A 19,518-nucleotide genomic window follows, 5' to 3' on the forward strand; every position below is an offset into this window, starting at 1 on the left:
AAGAGAGAGATAACCAGATTTCAAACTTCTTACATAAAAACCTGACTAGTTATCAAATTGTTCTAATACAACCATATTATTACTAAACTTTGTTTCTTACTAAATACTAAGGATGATCGATCACCTTGACATGTTTTCTTAAAAGATTTCATTCCATTAAATGATAACTAAAGATGGATTAGGTAGCATTTCTCTCCATTCTGAAACCAACTGATTTTAGCATGGTTTTACCTCTTTTAGTTAAGTATCAACTTTTCTTTGTGAAATATCTAACATGTTGATATATCCCATTAGTAGCAGTGGTTATTTGTATTATTATTGTATTAAAAAATATATATATGACCCAATACCATCAACTAAAAATGTTCATACAGAAAGGATTCTACTCAGCGGAGAATTCACCTATTTCAGGTTCTAAGACAATTAAAGTTAAAAAATATTGGAAATAAAAAATTGCAAAATCTAAGAAATGGTACTGAAAAGATTTTCCCATAGTTTCTAAGTTATAAACGCTGGAAGGATGATGACTTTGAGTTGGGTAACAATGTTATGTAGCTGCCTTTTTTTTTTTTTAGCAACTTAGTGTCCTCAAAAATAAAAAGTATTAGTTTATTTTTTTTTAAAGTATTAGTTTAGAGATAAGAGTTGGAATTTCATTTTAGATATAAGCCACATGCAGGAAACAATTACCTTCAAGTATGATCACACACAATACCGAATAATTTTAACAATTTCAAAATGTACTTAAAATGTAAATAGCAGGAAAGCAATAAGGAGACTGGGCTATATCAAGATTTTATGTATAAGGTCCAGCTACAAAACCTTTAAAGGCAGTTTTTAAAAATTTGTTCCACAGACAACCTACTTCTGAATTATCCTGGTGCTTTATTAAAATGCAGACTCCTAACGTTCACCAAAACCCTACTAGATCCGAATCTTTGTCCAGGTATAATATTTTAAACAAACTGCCAGAATGTTTCTACACACACTAAAATTTAAGAACACTACTTTAAAAGTTTAAAGAGGTGAAAGTTACATCTTCCACATCTCATCGCTGATTACATAAAGCAATAATTGGAATTGTTGAAGTCAACTAAAGAGAAACCGAATTATCAGAATCAGTATTTTTTCCCACTAAGTATAATTTTATAAATATTTACACACAAAAAAATAATTTCCTTTTTTATATTCGCAAAGGCATTTTGCTGTTAAAATGCCAATATATTTACTTTTAAGTACATACCATTTTTGTGGAAGAAACCAGTAAATGTAAGCTGCAGATGGGCTGACAAGCTAAAAAACAAACAAAACAATTATCACTTTAATGTTCTATAATAAAAATAGCCCTAAACTTTAAATCTAAGTTACTTCAGCTAATTTATAAATGCTTCATCTTTTTATTCTTAATTCTGTGCAAGCCTATGACTCCATGTGGTCTACAGACAAAAACAAAAACAAAACATTACAACACACACAAAAAACAAAGAAGTCAGAAAAAAAGAGATCACCAAATGAGAGGCAAGATAATTTACTGTGCTTTAGTACTCTACCTATAAAAAGTGGAAACATTTCCCTTCTCACATCTCAAAAGAAAATTTTGGTAAAGGTAGCTGAATTCAGGCAAAAGTATTTAAATATTTTAAAGCTATGAAAATTCAATCCTTTAGCAAATGATGCAGGAACCAACACTTTCTTCTTTCATTAAGGGTGAAATATACAATTAGAGATCTGCTATAGATTTGTGATCTATTGTTTCAACATGTCATTTTCACTAAGTTTTAGAAGCAATGGAAAATGAAGCATAAATTACATGGATCCTTTTGCTTTGAAAATTATCAACTAACAATGGAAAAACTATTAAGATGAGACAAAATAAGCAGAAACATCCAGGCTTCTGTAGTATCTTTAAACTGCAAAAGAGAGCAATCTATTAGTTGATCAAGAACCATTCATAAATTTCTAGAACATAGTTTTTGCTGTGTGATACAGACAGATGTCAGATTATAGAGATCTAGAGAGCACAGATGTTGGGGAAATGGAAGCAATACTGATTCCTCACTTAAAACATGTACTAGTGTAAAAGGCAGTAAGGATCAATGAGGGTACGGTTCTGTACTTTTTAAAATGATGGTGACAATCTAGTCATTCTTATAATCAGAGAGGAAGAGTTATGTAAAGACATTGAAGCAAGAGAGTTTTAAGGAGCAAGTAATGATTGAAAATAAGAATATATTATAAAGAAGTTAGCTTTCTAACTCTGTCCAAGATCCTTCTCTTTCTTAGAGAAGACAATGATCCTTCAACAGAAGATGTGATGGTGCCTCTATCTTCTTACTCAGGTAAGCTAAGAACTGTACGCTAAAAAAACTACAGGACAGGGGGTCTCAAAGGGCGTTTCCAGAACAGTACTAAGAAAAGCACACTAGAATATTAGCAGAGGACAAAATGACTATGGGAGGGTGGAAATGGAAAGGACTAAGCAGGGTTTTGAAAGCGTAAGTAAGAGGGAAAATGAAGAATAACTGGAACTTAAACATCAACAAAATAAAAATGGTACACAATGGGATTCTTAAAAACAGGAAATTCATATATATTACTTTTTGACATGAATCAGATATATTTTTTAAAAACATAAGGAGTGGGGAAGGGGAGCACCTGGGTAGCTCAGATGGTTAAGGGTTTGCTTTCAGCTAAGGTCAGGATCCACGGGTCCTGGAATCAAGCTCCATTGTCAGCCTCCCTGCTCAGCGGGGAATCTGTTTCTCCTTCTCCTCTCCCTCCTTCTGCCCCTCCTCTTGCTCCTGCTCTGTCTCTGTCTCTCTCTCTCTCAAATGAGTAAGTAAAATCTTAAAAAAAAAAAAAAAAGTGGGGAAGAGGAGAGGTGACCATAAAAGGAGGCATGAGGAAATTTTTAGAAACCTTTATCTTGATTGTGGTGGTTGTTACCTGTGTGCAGTTGTCAAAACTCAGAACCAAAGAGACTGAATCTAAATGCATATAACTCATATCTCAAAAAGTGTATCAAGCGGACAGACTGTAGAGGCCCAAAGGAATTTTTCAAAATGATGGAAACATTTCTATATCTTGATTGAGGTTATGGTTATATAACTGTATACATTTGTCCAAACAGTAACTATAGGGGAATCTGGGTGGCTCAGTGGTTTAGCCCCGCCTTTGGCACGGGACTGTGTCTCAAGTCGGGCTCCCTGCATGGTGCCTGCTTTTCCCTCTGCCTATGTCTATGCCCCTCTCTCTGTGTCTCATGAATAAATAAATAAAATCTTAAAAAAAGAAAAAAAGCCCACTAACTATATACGTAAGTGGGTGTATTTTACTGAATGTTATACCCAAAGCTGCTTTTAAAAAGTGTATCTGCCATCTACAAAATCTAGATGCCATTTACTAAAAGATGACTAGCATTCTCCTATAAAAATAGTTCCATAAATGTCATCTTACAAAGCAGAATTAGCAAAACTCCAAAACATAACTGAAGACAAAGAGGAACATTCTGTATTTTCCACATATTAGAAGACAATCCATTAGTCACAACCAATCTATCCTATTCTTAATTGCTTGAGTTAAACCTATATACCGCAGCCAGGTTTTCTTTTTAAAACCCCATTCTGTAAGTATTACTCCTCTCTTCAAATTTTCCAGTGAGTCCCCAACTGCCAATCTTTTGTTTAATTGGTATCTATAATATGGCTCCTAAAGCCCTACAGAGGAAAACAGGACAGAATGGTAAAACAGAAAAATCCAAGTTTAAGTTCTGGCTCCAGTTAGTAGCTGTGACCTCTATCTATAAAATGAGAAAATGACCTCTTAAGATTATCAGGCTTGCATAAAATAATAAAGTATCCATCAAAGTACTCTCTCCCTCTTCTACAATGGCCCCATCCCCAAACATTTCAGAGCTTAATGATCACAGCTTAATCTCAAGTACTAGTATTTACCACTTTTTTGTCACCTTTTTTACACATATTCCCTTTTGACAATCTTTTTATTACATCAGTGTCCCTATACCTAGCAGTGTCTTACACAAAGGCACTCAACAAATACTTTTCATAAGAATAGCGATGTCCTCCCAGAGTAAGATTTTTTTGTTGTTGTTTTTAAATTAAACTCTTTGTCCAATGTGGGACTCAAACTCATGACCCAGAGATCAAGAGTCATATACTCTACCGACTGTGCCAGGCAGGTGCTCCTAGAGTAACAGATTTTTAAGGTCAGGGATCATGAGCCATTACACTGTAGTGCTTATAGTATTATTTACATTGTTTTTATAGAAAATGTGGTTCTAAGCTCCAACTCTAAAATGCCAGAAGCATTTTAGATTGATCTACCCCAGAAAATAATTTAAATTAGTGCTACTCAATATATGGTCAGCAAACTGAGGTCTCTTGGGGAACTTGTTACCATTCCACAACAAGGTAAGAAGCTAAGAGTAAGACTTAAACAGTTTATAGAAATTTAACATTCCCATAACATCCAAGCTTGTGATCGGTAAGTATACTTACAAAAATACCGATCTATGAAAGACGGAAAATTAAACACAAAGGTCCTTCACCACAGGTGGTTTGAGACACAGTTTTACATGGTATGTTCTAAGTTAAAAGAGATAAAAGCACATTAGGCTATCATTCTAACACTTTCTTTAAGAAAAGGAATTCTTTGGGCAGGCGGGTGGTTCAGCAGTTTGGTGCCGACTTCTGCCCAAGGCATAATCCTGGAGACCCGGGATCGAGTCCCACATCAGGTTCCCTGCATGGAGCCTGCTTCTCTGTCCGCCTGTGTCTCTGTCTCTCTCTGTGTCTCTCATAAATAAATAAATAAAATCAAAAAGAAAGAAAGAAAGAAAGAAAGTAAGAAAGAAAGAAAGAAAGAAGAAAGAAAGAAGAAAGAAAGAAAAGAAAGAAAAGAAAGAAAGAAAAGAAAGAAAAAAGAGAAGAGAAGAGAAGAGAAGAGAAGAGAAGAGAAGAGAAGAAAAAAGGAATTCTAGGGACACCTGGTGGCTCAGTGGTTGAGCGTCTCTCTGCCTTGGTCCCAGGACTGAGTCCTGCATGGGGCTCCCCACCCCTATGTCTCTAGACCTCTTGGTGTGTCTCTCATGTATAAATATATATATATATTTTTAATTCCTATTTCAATTAACTAACTTAAAAAACAACTTTGTGAATGTGATTTACTATGCACAATTTTCCCTCTAACTCCCCTTCCTAAAAGTACCTAGAATAAAATCTAACAATGAGGCCTAGCTGCTCTCTTCCAGGGTGGCTTCATTCAAGAAAAAAGGGCAATTTTCTTTCCCTTTCTGATTTACCATCTTCCCTCTCATGTGGCTACCATATTCACATCTTAATTGTTAAAGCTGAATTAGAATGGAAGGGAAAGAAACATGTAAGACTGGTCAGGCCTATTTGGTTTTAGGCTGCATGTGATGTAACTTCATCAAGATCAGATACCAGATAAGGATTTGGTTCATCTTTGTGATAGATTCCCTATCCATATCTTCTGAGAAAGCAAGCAATGGGGCAACAGGAAACTAGGCAAGGAATCTAAAATTTTGAGGTAAGATTCCAAGCATAAACTTCTAACAACTCTAAAGCTGTCCGCAGAATGAGGTTAAGTAAATTTAAACTCATAAGGGACTAATATTTTGAAATGACATCCATGGAGGAAACTCAAATTTTAAGAAGAGCCAGATCTCACTGAAAGACCAAGTTTTCAGGCTGGAAAGAGACCAAGATTAGTGCCTCTAATTTATACACATTAATCTAAGGCTTCATTTCTAGAGTTATGGCTCTATTACTTCAAAATAGGATAAGCTATTTGGCGTCTACACTCTTAGAAGTTAGTTACCTAACTTTTCTTATACATTTAATGCTATCATGCATAAAACTGAGAAACTGGGATGCCTGGGTGGCTCAGCGGTTTAGCGCCTGCCTTTGGCCCAGGGAGTGGTCCTGGAGTCCCGGGATCGAGTCCCACATTGGGCTCCCTGAGTGGAGCCTGCTTCTCCCTCCGCCTGTGTCTCTGCCTCTCTCTCTCTCATGAATAAATAAAACCTTAAAAAAATAATAAATAAGTAAATAAGTAAATAAATAAATAAATAAACAAACAAACTGAGAAATTGGTGACTACCTCAATCCCATTATTCTGGGAATCCAGCCTCTCTTCCAAGATTCAGACACAAGAATGGGAAACATTTTGTAATGAGAAGATAAAGTTGAATGAGGGGAGGGAGTCCTTTACAAATAAATAAATCCCCTTCTAGAAGTATAATAAACAAAACATAAAGGAATTATTGTAAACCCAAAGATTATATAAACAGAAACATCATAAAAGCCTGTTTTTAAACACTTAAGATTTTAAGAATCAGACATGTTCAGTAGCAACTGATAAGGCACCTTTAGGATTAAGTATGTAAAAAGAATCCATGGCTCAGGTTCTGAAAGAGAAACAACTAAAACTCAAACATGAAAAGATGCTGATTTTTTTTTTTAAAGATTTTATTTATTTATTCATGAGAGACACACAGAGAGAGAGAGAGAGAGAGAGAGAGAGAGAGAAAGAGAGAGGCAGAGATGCAGGCAGAGGGAGGAGCAGGTTCCATGCAGGGAGCCTGAGGTGGGACTTGATCCCGGGTCTCCAGGATCATGGCCTGGACTGAAGGCGGCGCTAAACCACTGAGCCACCAGGGCTGCCCAAAGATGCTGATTTAAAAATAATTTCAAAACCTGTGTCCAATACAAGATTGTTAAAAAAAGAGAAAGGGGAGAAACATCTCAGATCTTATGAACGGTAGAAAAGACATACAATTAAGAAGCAGCCTTAAATTTAAAAAATGCAGCTAAATCTACTAAAGAGAATGGTAGGGAAATCCCATTAATTCAATATATCTATTTAAAGTAATTTATGACTTTCTTGGGATAAAGACGAATATGCTTAAATAGCCTACAAGGCTCTGCATGATCTGGCCATGGCCATCTGCTCTAGCCTTATCTAATGCCACTCTCCTTATTCTTTCTACTCGGCTACTCCGGCCTCAAATGTCGTACCTGAAATATTCTCTTTATTTAGAATCACCTATCTTTTCACCCTCTTGGTCCTATATTTTACTCCTATATTCATCTTCATATCTCAGCTCCTTTTTTTAAGGAAGCCCTCTTGACCATCACTATTCCCAAATCCAACATCTCAAACAAGAGCTGGTGCACCTGCTTCATACATTGTTTCCCTATATTTTTCTTTCCTAGCAATTATTTTACAATTGTACATATTATGAAATTTATCTTTTTCCTCCAGAAAGGCAAGGTCTTCATGAGTTTTGCTATTATATCCCCAGCACTAGAACAGAGTTCTGGACCTGGTACACTAAAAAAAAACTGGACTCTTAGGGGGGAAAAGAAAAAAAAAAAGATCTGGACTTCTTTATACAAAAGATGCTTAGAAAATAAAGATTATTAATTCAAAAGCTTTGGTGGTAACAACAATAAGAAGTGATGAAAGGCAATTTATGTTATCTACTAAAATACTGGCTTGAAAATGTCCCTAGTAAAAGCTCTAGTGCTGGTATCTTTTGAGGGGATTTTTCTAGCTGCTAACAGAGGACCAGGAATGGATGATGATTAAGGGGAAGAGAGAAAAGACATTTTGCTTCTCACTTGGCCCCAGGAAATACTTTCTGGAAGCAACTCCAATTTGGAAATCTCTTCATGCTACCTTTCAGCCAGTGCTCATGCACTTTGAAATTAAAGGAGTTATGACTACAGAATTCTAAAACTGGTAGTACTAATAGCACAAAAGACTCCTGGGATCCTGCTAGGATAAAAAATTACAGACAGACCAGTGATTTATTCCAGCAAGCCATAGTACTTGGTCAAGACCCACAAAAAATTTGAAACCCACAATAAATTGGAATGCCAGAAATAAGAACTGAAGAGGAATTACATCAAACATTCTAAAAAGAAAATAAAGACATTTGAAATATACCCTATCACACCAAAAAGCAAGAAACAGCAGGAAAAATTTGAGACTAAAGGTACAACCACTATGAATTTCTAAAATCTAACTGGTATGAAGTTTTCAGAAAGCCATTCTTCAAGAAACGAAATAATCTTCATAGATGGTAGGGTTACAAATGTCAAATATGGCTTATTGCCACAAATTGACTGACATCTTAAGGAAATAAAAACTATGAAATGTCCTTTTTTTCCCCTTCAGTTGCTTCTCCTAATAAGTTCTGTCCATTTCTGTGATGAGTAAAGACAATAGTAGCTCTAGAATATAAAATAATAAAAGATCCTTGAACACCAACTTCATTTTGCACAGATAATGCTGGGAATTTGATCTGGTTTTTAAGTTACTACAAATGACATAAATAGGTCAGGCTGGTGATTGTTCTAACTTTGGGGCTATAGTACTACATTTGTGTATCTTGATACTCCCCTGAACTCTAGAGAATGAAATACATGGGATCTAGGAGTAAAGATATTACAAATTTGGAAGTGTTCAAACAACATGAGTTCCAATGGAAGACTCCCAGACTATTGCTGCTGAACAAATCTAGGATCCAACTAAATTGAATTAAGATCGGAGACGGTACAGAATAAAAAATATACATGGAAGATAGATATGTTTTGTGCATGATTTAACTTCTACTAATTGATGTCAGGAAAAACAAAGATTAATTTTGTCCTCTTTTAAGAGAATTTGACCACAGTTTTTTTTAAAGTTTTATAGTGCCAGAATGACACATTGGGTGTCTAGGAAATTTCTTATAATCCTATGTGATAAGTTTAATGGAACAACAGGATTATGCCTAATTGGAGATGAAAAATACATTGAAGTAATTTAATAATACACAGCCTTAGGGGTAAACTTAAAACGAAGCAATCTCCCAATTCATTTTAGTGACTCTGGGAGTGACACTGAGAAATTCATAAAGATCTTGTGGGGGGGGATGCTGAAGCACTTAGCACAATAACTCAACACCTCTGGAGCCTAAAGTGCCTTCTTCGGCATTAAGCATGATCAGCTCCAACATAGTTAGGGCTGTTATTTTATTTTATTTTTTTAAGAGAAAGAGACAGAGAGAAAGAGATCAATCTTAGGGGGTTGAAATGGCCAATTCACTAGTCTCAACTGGATCCTGAAGACTGAAAAAGTTGTTTTTCAAAATTATAGGAAAGAATTCTTGCAACCCTCTGAAACTTCTGAGTTAAAAATACCTGTTACAATACTGGCCTAGCTGTTGAACGCACCGGGTCAAAAGGAACAAAATTATTGAGTGAGTGATTATTCACAGAGAACTGACCAGTATTACGTGTTTCCCTCACAACACACATTCTAAGGAAAGCAAAGTAGTATTTATTAAAGCAAACGTCCCAATGAGATAGTAGTAGATTTAGCGGTGATAACAATAAAATCTTGATGAGGAAGATCAAGAAAAGGGCTAAGTTTTCTTCTTGGTTTATTTTTCCTTCCTACACAAACCCTGAAAGACCTGCAGGTCAAACTATTAAAATGTTCAGGAGAAAAGAATTAGGAAAGCTCAGGGATCAGATTCTGACTACAGCTTATACTTCAGTAAAAAAAGGCCCTGAGGATCCCAAGAGATCTGTCTAGGATAGGTGATCAGACAAGGAATCTGGAACAGAAATTCAAGCAACAGAGTGTACACATACTGACAACATTCTCAGCCCTATGTTGTAAGGTACTCCTTGAGCAGTAATAGATTAGGTAAAGATTTGGGATCTCAACTTCTAGAATGGACCATCATAGCTTATTTACAAGTCAAGACTGCCTAGACATGGAAATATAAATTACAGTTCAGTCCTACAAGAATGCAAGACACGTAATTAAAAATGCGATTTTTCAATTCAAGTAACAAAATAACTGAATTCAAAAGCCAAACTTAAAATATAAGCAACTGCAAAAATGACATCTTACACCAGTTACTAAAATAAGAAACCATAAATGAAGTATCAAGTCAGCGTACATCCTATCTAAATTGGTAAGGTATGATTTAAATTTTCAAGAGACAAAAATCTATTATGGCAATTTTCCCAGCTTCATTTTTAAAAAATCTAGTACTTTTAGTTTTGTATTCTCCCTGAAAGTAGTCAATGAATAAACAAATACCACCCAAGTTCCTGTATCTCTTTAGAATGATACTCAACTTTCTTTAGTTTACTTATCAACTTTCTTTAGTTTACTTATCTAGCTTAGGCAGATAGTAGGCTAGTCAGAACTTTTAGGGATTAGTTCTGAGTTATTACATTTGAAAACATACAATAAACAGATTCTGTCCAAAGGGTCAAGTTTCTGAAACTTATGTGATTCTGTCCAAAGGGTCAAGTTTCTGAAACTTATGCGATGAACATATTTCAAATATTAAGTTAGGAATATTTTTACTGAAAGGTATAAATATGGGGAAGGACAAGATGGAATGAGAGGCTCTTTCAGATTTGAAGACAATTATTTAGAAGAAATGTCATGTTGTGAAGCATCTGGCATACCATCTAGCATAGAGTAAGTATACCATAAATACAAGTCTCCATCCCTCCTTACATGAGGTAGTAGGATTAATACCAACTGCATAAGTTATAGAAATTTTGAGTCAAAATGCAAGAATCTGGTAATAGAGATAAACAATAATGAACACAACTGCCTAAGAAAAGTGAGTCCCCAGAGCTGGAGGTATTCAAGATGAGGCTTAAGGGATCTCCGCAATATATATGCTAGAGAACTATTAATTCCTGATTTATGTATGAGTTTGGACCAACTGACCTCTAAGGTTTCTTCTAACTCCTTACAATATTGGGGTGATCACTAGAGAAATGATCACTATAATTTTTTCCTCTTTCCTCAAGTATGTCACTTAAATGTAAACTGATAGGTTATCTTACCTATGAGATTCTTGCTCTCCTTTCATTTTCTCTACTTTTGATAACATATCATCAACTTTAAATGTTTTCCTGAAAGAAACAGATAAACAAAATAATCACTTCTCAACTGGGAAAAAAAAAAAAAAAGATTACACTTTATTGTCACCATAATAGGCAAGTTGGAAATCTGATTTTGATTATTTTTAATAAGATAAATTGTGGATGATTAGCCATAACAATGAATACTACATTGAGACAGTATATGTTATAATACAGTAGACAAGCCTTCAAGTCCCATCTCAAATGCTATCTTTTCCATAAAACCTTTTGTAATTATTCCCAAACCAGAGTGATTTCCCCTTACCTATGACACCTGGCTTATATTTATTTTGACATTTAGTCTCATAAATGTTAATTTGCATAAATATAGTATTTCTCCTCCTAGACCCTCAGTTCCTGAAGGGCAGAGATTGCTTTTCTTCAAGGAAAGCCACATAGTGCTTGCATCAGTACCTTACATTTGAACAGTATTCAAGCATCTGTTGGACTGAACCAAACAAATGCAAACCATGTATCTTTTGAAACATTCATCTATTTCTATTAAGTAAGCTGACAAATATTTGGTTGCATGATTACATAAAAAAAGATATTTTATTAAAAATATCTGAAGTTAACAGAAATCGCCAAAGATTACTAGCAATGGCTAAAATTAAATGATATGTCATATTAAAGAGATGGCTATATCAACAACCATCATGGAAAAATTTTGAAGTTTAGGGGATAGTACCCATCAAATCATAAGATTATTGGCTTTTAACTTTACAAGTTTAAGAGGAAAAAAGTACATTTTCCACAAAATAGAAACTTAAATTAATAACCTCCACATGCTCCCAAGCAATTTCAGAATGAATTGACTCTAAAACAAGCCTTCTTACGGTGGTCTATTATACTTGTCCTATAGACAGAGGCTAGAAATCTAGACCCGCATTTGTTAATTGGAAACGAGTATTTTTTTATACTTATTTTCTTCAAACTTAAGACATGAAAAGCTTAATGTATTCCACATAAATTACTCTGTAAAGCTTGAATTCAGATACTAGAAATTACTAATATGCTCATTCCTCAATAACAACTATTGTACTCAACTACTATTATAAAAAATTATCAGTAGAGAAATGTTCTTTTGAAGTTTATTTAAAATCAATTAATTAAAGATAATGTATTATTGGTTTCAGAGGTAGAGGTCAGCGAGTCACCAGTCTTATAGAATACCCAGTGCTCATTACATCACATGCCCTCCTTATGTTCATCACCCACAGAGAAATGTTAATGTAAATAAATTACAGTAGAATACTAATAGGAAGAGCAGAATAGATGCAATCTACAGTTCAGATGAAAAAACAGCCTTCCATTAACAAAGGATCTTTTTTAAAAAAAGCTTCTCTCTTTACCTTTAGAGTTACTGAAAACTTCAATATTAAAGTTTCATTCAATAGAGCATAGTAAGTAGTACTTTTTAGGAAGGATGGCAATACATTTTTCATTCTCCACAGATAAGAGAGAAGAAAGAAGAAAAATGTAGAATTATTTTAGGCTAGTTGCAAAGAACGTTCCATTATAAATACTGAAAATGTACTATTAAGGAAGGTTGTGAAGTTACTGGAAACTTTTAAGAATAATATGTTTATGTTTATGTAATGATTAAGAAGAAATCCTGCCTGTAGAAAGAAAAGTTAAGACTCTAAGTCACAAGGTTCATCTCTTCCAAAATTATGGAGGTGTGCATAGGAGAAGTTCATAGGAAAGTTGAATATTAACAACCATGTGAAATAGGTAAGATCATAAAGGCAATCCAGTCTTCCTTAGGAAAAAACCAAAACCACATAAGCAACTATACAAAAGCAGCCTCACTCTCAGCACCAAGTATGTCTGTTCTTTAGAAAGGTATTGCAACAGTCCCAGATTTAATAAGGGAAATGATTATTAAAAGATAATCAAAAAGGAGAATATGTTTAAAATCCAAGAAATTCCAGGAAATTTTCTTCGGAGGATTCAGGAACAGTTTACATGAAATCTAGTAAAATGGATTCAATAAAAGATGGCCTTCTCCTCACAAATATTTCCACTGTATCAATATTGTGTTAGTCTATAGAATTTGAATACCTCCATAAAGTGAAACTAAAGTACAAGGAGAGTTTAATAAACATACCAGAATTAATATCACAACTGAGTGGATGATTTCAAAGGGAATGCTATATTTATTCCAACAACGGGTATTATGCTGTTATAACAGTAAAAACGGAGTTCCAAAAATCATTTTGAGCAAAAGGATCATATTAAAAGCAACTTTATAAAAGGAGTCCCAAAAACATGTTTAACGAAGACCACAATCACTAGGCTAAATTCACCACCTTCCGAAGTCACCAACTACTTTGAAAAGAACAGCATTCATTTGAGGATGCAAGCTGTATAATTGTTAAAAATTAGTTCTAATGTCTTTTATAAGCCCAATATATAACAAAAGTATTAAGTGACTCCTAATGCATTTTTGCATGGAAATAAACTATGGGATTCACATGTTTCTTGGCTGGTAAACTGCTGCAAAATTTCTGCAAAAGACAATTTTTTCCCTAAGGAGCAATAAATTAAGAAAAGTAATTTCTGCTACCAAGCTTTTAAAACTGTCTCCACCTATATTAGCAGACAACAGAAATGTATCCAATGAGACAAATAGCCCCATAAACAAACACGACAGGAGAATAATGAACTTATGTTAACTTAATACATTAAATGTATTTTTTTAATTTATGGATTAACTCAAACTTACTTTGAAAAAAACTTAATCATTAAAAAAAAAAAGTTTAATCTCTACACCCAATATAGAGCTTGAATTTAAAACTCTGAGATAAAAAATCGCATGCTCTACGGACAGCCAGCCACCCCCCAAAAAACTTAGTCACTTTTAAATTGAAATCAGGCGGCATCCTAAATAACAGATCTTCCCTATTAAAAATACTAGAGAAAAGAGTTAACTACCTCTTAATAAAATTCTCCTAGTTTTATAGAATAAATCAGCACACTATGGACCATAGGCCAAATCTGGCCTACTGTCTGTTTCTGCATAGCCGTGAACCAAGAATCATTTTTATGGATAAATATTTGCAATTGATTTGATAAAGAACACTAACTCTAAACCCCAAGTAAGGTAAATGTCATTTCCTCCCATTCTACAAAAATAAGAATCTCACACTTCTCACTAGTAGGCAGATCTTACAAAATACTGTACTCAATTATTGTATTTTAAACTTCATCAACAAAAAATTTGTAGACACTTGTTTTCTCTTTCTTTGCATAAGTACCTACCTACATTCTAATTAATAAACTGAATTCTGCCTCCTGGATCACAAGGTCCTTTACTATCTGGTCCTTCACAGAAAAAGTCTGTTAAACCCTGGCATTGATCAAATAATGGCACAGACAGGCAAAAAGCTGACAAATTTAATTCTTTTGCCTAATCCATCACCTTCTTCCTAGTTATTTAGGCTCTTGGCAAGCTTCATCTATTAAATGTAATGCACACAAGCACGCAATCGCTCGCACACACTCTCCCTGTTCAGAAAGATTACCAGGAGACAAATGGTTTTAACATTTTAATCCTTCAAAATACACCTAGGTATATTTATAAAGCTAAACCAAGTCTTGCTATGGAAACATGATGCTTAGTAATCAGTAGGAGTCTCCAAAGGAGTTTGGTTTCAAAGTCTATCAGGATAGCTTAATGGTTTTAGTGAATTAAGACTAACAATACCAGATGCTTAATACAAGTTCTCTCCTTTAAACTTAAAATTGTTCATTTGATATACTCAATAATCTTTCATGTAGGGTAAGAAACCAGCATTCCATAATTATATATGGTTACATATTACATGTACAAATAAAAATAAGCTCTGATCGACACCTCCAGACTCCACTTGAAGACTAGATAATTAAGACTATCTTGTTTTTTAAGGACACTCACAACCTACTAACTTCAGAAATATTTCCTTTTCTAGAAAGATCACCACCGAAGACATAAAATGAAACTTTCTGAACCTATCATTATGGAAGCAAATTCTTTATTGTTAGAACATATAGGAAATGTTTAAAAATTAACCTAAATTTACTTATTCAAGATATTTCCCTGAGCCCTTCGATATTTAAACCCCCAACTTCTACCAAACTTGAAAGTAACTCATAGCACAAAGTAAAAATATTATTCAGTAAAATTACTTCATTCACTCCACTACTAAATCATTCCTATTAGGAAAAAAAAAATGGTAATAAACTAGGATTTATAAAAATGATACTATTAGAAAAAAATCACCTGGCAACCAATTCAACCACTTTTTCACCTCAGTCTTCATATTTAATCTTTAATTAGAAATAGTACTTTAAAACACAACTTTAATATCGTGTGATCAACTCAAAATAAGATTCACAAAATGTACCTTTTGATGTTTGTTCTGGAGTTTCGATGAGACATGTAAGTAAGAGTCCTGTGCAAAAATATTGGCTATAAAAAAAGTTTTAGAAATGTTAAAATTAAATGCATGAAATTTTATGAAAAAAATATTCATTAATTTTATTGACTACTTACAGCTATAAGATTTCGAGTTCGAAGAAATCTATAGATCTGCGTTGGTTCTAGGTAACAGGAAACAAAAGGATTACTTAAGTTCTCAAGAAAATAACCAGTCCAGTCAGTGTTATAACCAATGTAAACCAATCACCTGTATGAAAATCATGTACTAAATATTGACATCAAGAAAATTGGTACGCACAGTAAGATCAAAAAACATTCAATCTATGTCTTATATTCACAAAACTCATCTACATTTATTTTAAATGAAAGGTTTCCCTCAATCTTGTGCTTAGGCCTTGCATTTCTAAGGTAGCTAACTTTTTAAACTAGTCTGTATGCAGAACTGAAGAGTAATTACACTGATTATTTAGCTAATTTAAACTGTTACTCATCTCCTCCCAAAAAGTAGCCGAAACAAGGTAGCCAGATTCAGCAAAAGAACTTATTGATGCTCAACAACAAAATGAAATTTTCGATTTTTAACTGGTCTTTTAAAAAATTTGTAGGGATCCCTGAGTGGTGCAGCGGTTTGGCGCCTGCCTTTGGCCCAGGGCGCTATCCTGGAGACCCGAGATCGAGTCCCACATCGGGCTCCCGATGCATGGAGCCTGCTTCTCCCTCTGCCTGTGTCTCTGCCCCTCTCTCTCTCTCTCCCTCTCTCTCTGTGACTATCATAAATAAATAAAAAATTTTAAAAAAGATATTAAAAAATTTGTAGTAAGCCAAAACAGAATAAAAGTTTCCTAGATGTCCTAATGCAGATATGATTGTGAATCCATACTGAAAGAACTCAGATGCAAACTGTAGCTTAAATTTCCAATGAATATTTAGTTATACTTGAAGTTTTTATCTATTTTGCTCAATACTTATATTGAATGTATTACATATATTCCAATACGTAAACACTACCTGAACATGTATTTTTTAATTAATTGACAGATTCCTAGGCTTTTTAATGTTGTTTAAAGTTCCTTTGCCTTTATACATAAAAAATATATTTTATATACAAATACAATACCAGTTCCCTTAATGATTTAGCAGTATTACATTTCTCTAAATAAAGAAGTATCAAAATGAACTAAAGATAACTGACTATATCAGTAAAAGCATTTTAATTTCCCAGAAATTAAGATTAATATTAGAGAAGAAACAAGGTGTTTTGTTGACAAAATCTAGCACTTAAGGACAGCTTACTCCTCTAAGGTAGACTCATCAGAAAGCAAAATAGCTTAAACTTTCTTGGCAGATTTGTCTTCTCATAACAGAAAGAAATGTTTAAATTTCCACTTAATCTTCAGTTAGTTTTTACTGTCAAACGAAAAGGAGAAGATAACTTAGAAGGGGTACAAACATGTATGTTTATTGTCATCACTGCCTTCAGTTCTCCACCATTTTTCCAATTTAAAGCACTCCAGATTTTTCAAAGTAGATTAAGCAAAAGAAAGACTGTGAATCTCTCTCAAGCAGGTTCAATATTCGTTTCAATAAAAACTGAAATTCCTTGTATTGAATTCCAATTAGAATTTCATGAAGCACTAATCAGAGAGAATGAAAGAAGGGTATTAAACAATGTAATACGTCTTTTCAAGCACAGCTGATACCATGCCTTAAACATATGCCACAATAAAATTGTAAATAAAGACATTCGGCGGTAAAGCCGAGTTTCTCCAAGTTTGTTACTTAGCTATTAGCGATCATTCAAATTATAAAACGTACACAAAAGCAAAAAGGAAAACAATCAGGGTATAATACTCATTAAAGGACAGTTGAGATTATTTACAGTCATGCTGATTTTAATAAATTCTATTGTTTGTTTCCAGACACCTTGGCTTCCTTTCCAAATCAAGTCATAGTTTCGCCCCTTAAACAAGACCTTAAAAGCCAAAACTGACATAAGAAAACGTCCCGTAATTAAAACAAGTACAGCGGGCAGATTTCCGAGGTCGTCTCAAGATAAGGTGCTTAAGCACAACCGGACTCAGTTTATGTACTCGTGGAATGGGCGGATAGATCTGAAAGGTTCTGAAGCATCAAAAGGTGCCATATTAACATGCAGCACCAAGTTAGTGCGAAAGCATTTCAGACAAATGACAATTTGGTCGATTTTACTGCACTCATCACTTCACAGGCTTAATTCTGCTCCTCGAAACCTACAACCGAAACACTTGTACTTCTAGAGTAAGAAGAGACATGAAAGAAATCAAGAACTAGTCTTGGGATCTGACGGCATCCTCAGTCCAACTGTAACCTTCTCATCTAAAAGGAGGCTGCTCTTAACGTGGGGCCCCACTGCCCAAGCTCGTGCGCTAATCTTCGGGGGGTCAAGAACCTCACCTGCACCCCAGAGGCCCTACCTCGACTTCGGGCCCCCCTGACCGTAATCCCTCGAGTGGGACCGGCACCCTCAATTCCTCCCTCCACTCCCCAATCAAGTCGGGTCCCGGCGAGGAAGGGGGCCCAGTACGAGTGTCCCAGCCCCCTAAGGCTGGAAGACGGGGTATTCCTGCCCTCGAAGCCTCAAACACACTCACTCTCAAAGGCCTGGAGGAAAAGCTCGTGGTCAGCCTGGACGTGCTCCATTTTCGGCTTCTTCACCGGTAACACCGCGGCCCCAGCCGCTGCCGCCGCGGAGGAGGAGGAGGAGGCCGAGTAACTGCCGCCGCCTCCACAGCCCCCGCCGCCGGATTTGCCGCCCGACGCCGTAGCCGCCGCCACAGCCGCCGAACCCCCGAAGCCGCCTCCCCCGGACCCCGCGCTGGGCCCCGAGCCGCCCCCTCCCCCACCGCCGTGCTTCTGAGGCGCCATCGCGGTTCCTGCCTCCTCCCCCCGCCAGCTACCCGCCGGGCGGCCCCGGAGAGTAAGCGCCTGCAATACCAACCGCTCGCCCCAGCAGGCTCCGGCGGACCGAGGGGGGAAGGAGGAGAGAGGGGAGGAGAGGGGAAGGGAAGGGAGGAGGAGAGGAGGGAAGGAGGGAGGAAAAAAAAGTGTCTCCTCCTGAGAGCCCCGCTCCGCTCCGGAGGCCGCTCACCCTAGCCTGGCCTCGCTCCGCCCACTTCCCCCGCCCGGCGTCCTGATTGGCCGGCGGGAGCGCGCGCCGCCCGGCCGCCCAGCCCGTTGGCCCGCGGATTCTCCCGTCAGTCACGCGGAGGCGCTTCTCGCGGAGGCGCGGCTTGGTTGGCCCGTGCGCGCTGCCGATCGCGGGCCCGGCCGCCTCTTTGAACTGAATTCGCGGGAAAATTAGGGGTCGGAGCGGCCTTCCTGCTGGCCCCGGTGCATTGTGGGGATAGAGGGACCCAGCGAGCGGCTTGGAGAGCCGTTTCTCGCCTTCTGAGCGTCGTCAGTCGCCGCCCCCAAGGGGGTACAGGACCTCTGAAGAGAGGCGGGCCTCGGAGGAACTGGGGGCGCGGGGCCTGTTCAATGAACTCAGATCCATTACGGATCATCGAGTCTCTAACTTCGCAGGAAGGGGCCAGGCCGGGAGTTGGATGGGTCGATTCTTGTCAGAGGGGATCCCGGGGCGGGGACCGCATCTCCGGTCCCCTCGCCACCACGTGCCCCAAGCCACCCCTGGCCCGATCCCAGCCCGCAAAGCCCCTGAGAGGACAGGGCGGCAGCCGGGAAGCTGCGGCTGCTGCTCTCGGACGCCACCGGGCTCCCCCAAGGGGAGCGATTTCCATGTCACAGGAATCGCCTGTAAAACGAGGAAGACTAACTTTGGTGGGTGATTTGAAGCTTCAGGATCGTTACTGAGAAAGTCGTGGCTTCTCAACGTGCTGGAAGCAAAACCTAGATACCTGACCCCCACCCCCTTCAGCCCGCCGGGCACCGTAGGAGTGGTCAGAGGGGTAAAGTGAACGATTTCTTTAAAGTACGTATAACCTTGACAACCTATTCATTTTGCGCTCCGAAAGTTAAGAGGGAATCCGTTGTTTTGCCGGTCCTGCTTAATAAGATAGATGCCTAGGCCCGGTTTTGTCTCCTCGTAACAGACAGGTTTGGAGTTGAGCT

General features: G+C 37.0%; 1 protein-coding gene across 2 annotated transcripts in view; it reads right to left on the minus strand.

The window, feature by feature from the left end:
- Window positions 1–18,548, minus strand: part of SUZ12 (SUZ12 polycomb repressive complex 2 subunit) — a 46,528-nt gene extending 27,980 nt beyond the window's left edge. The window contains exons 1-5 of one of the 2 annotated variants that reach the window (XM_055332324.1): window positions 18,042–18,548; window positions 15,526–15,572; window positions 15,377–15,441; window positions 10,911–10,979; window positions 1,244–1,293 (exon numbers count right to left, since the gene is read on the minus strand). In XM_055332324.1, coding sequence (XP_055188299.1) covers window positions 1,244–1,293; window positions 10,911–10,979; window positions 15,377–15,441; window positions 15,526–15,572; window positions 18,042–18,315 — 505 coding nt within the window. In that variant the 5' untranslated portion in view covers window positions 18,316–18,548. The remainder of the gene's footprint in view (window positions 1–1,243; window positions 1,294–10,910; window positions 10,980–15,376; window positions 15,442–15,525; window positions 15,573–18,041) is intronic. The other variant, XM_055332332.1, reaches the window with a different exon arrangement.
- Between the last annotated feature and the right edge of the window lie 970 nt (window positions 18,549–19,518).

This window comes from Nyctereutes procyonoides, unplaced genomic scaffold, assembly GCF_905146905.1.
Source record: "Nyctereutes procyonoides isolate TBG_1078 unplaced genomic scaffold, NYPRO_anot_genome, whole genome shotgun sequence".
In the NCBI taxonomy this organism is placed as follows: Eukaryota; Metazoa; Chordata; class Mammalia; order Carnivora; family Canidae; genus Nyctereutes; species Nyctereutes procyonoides.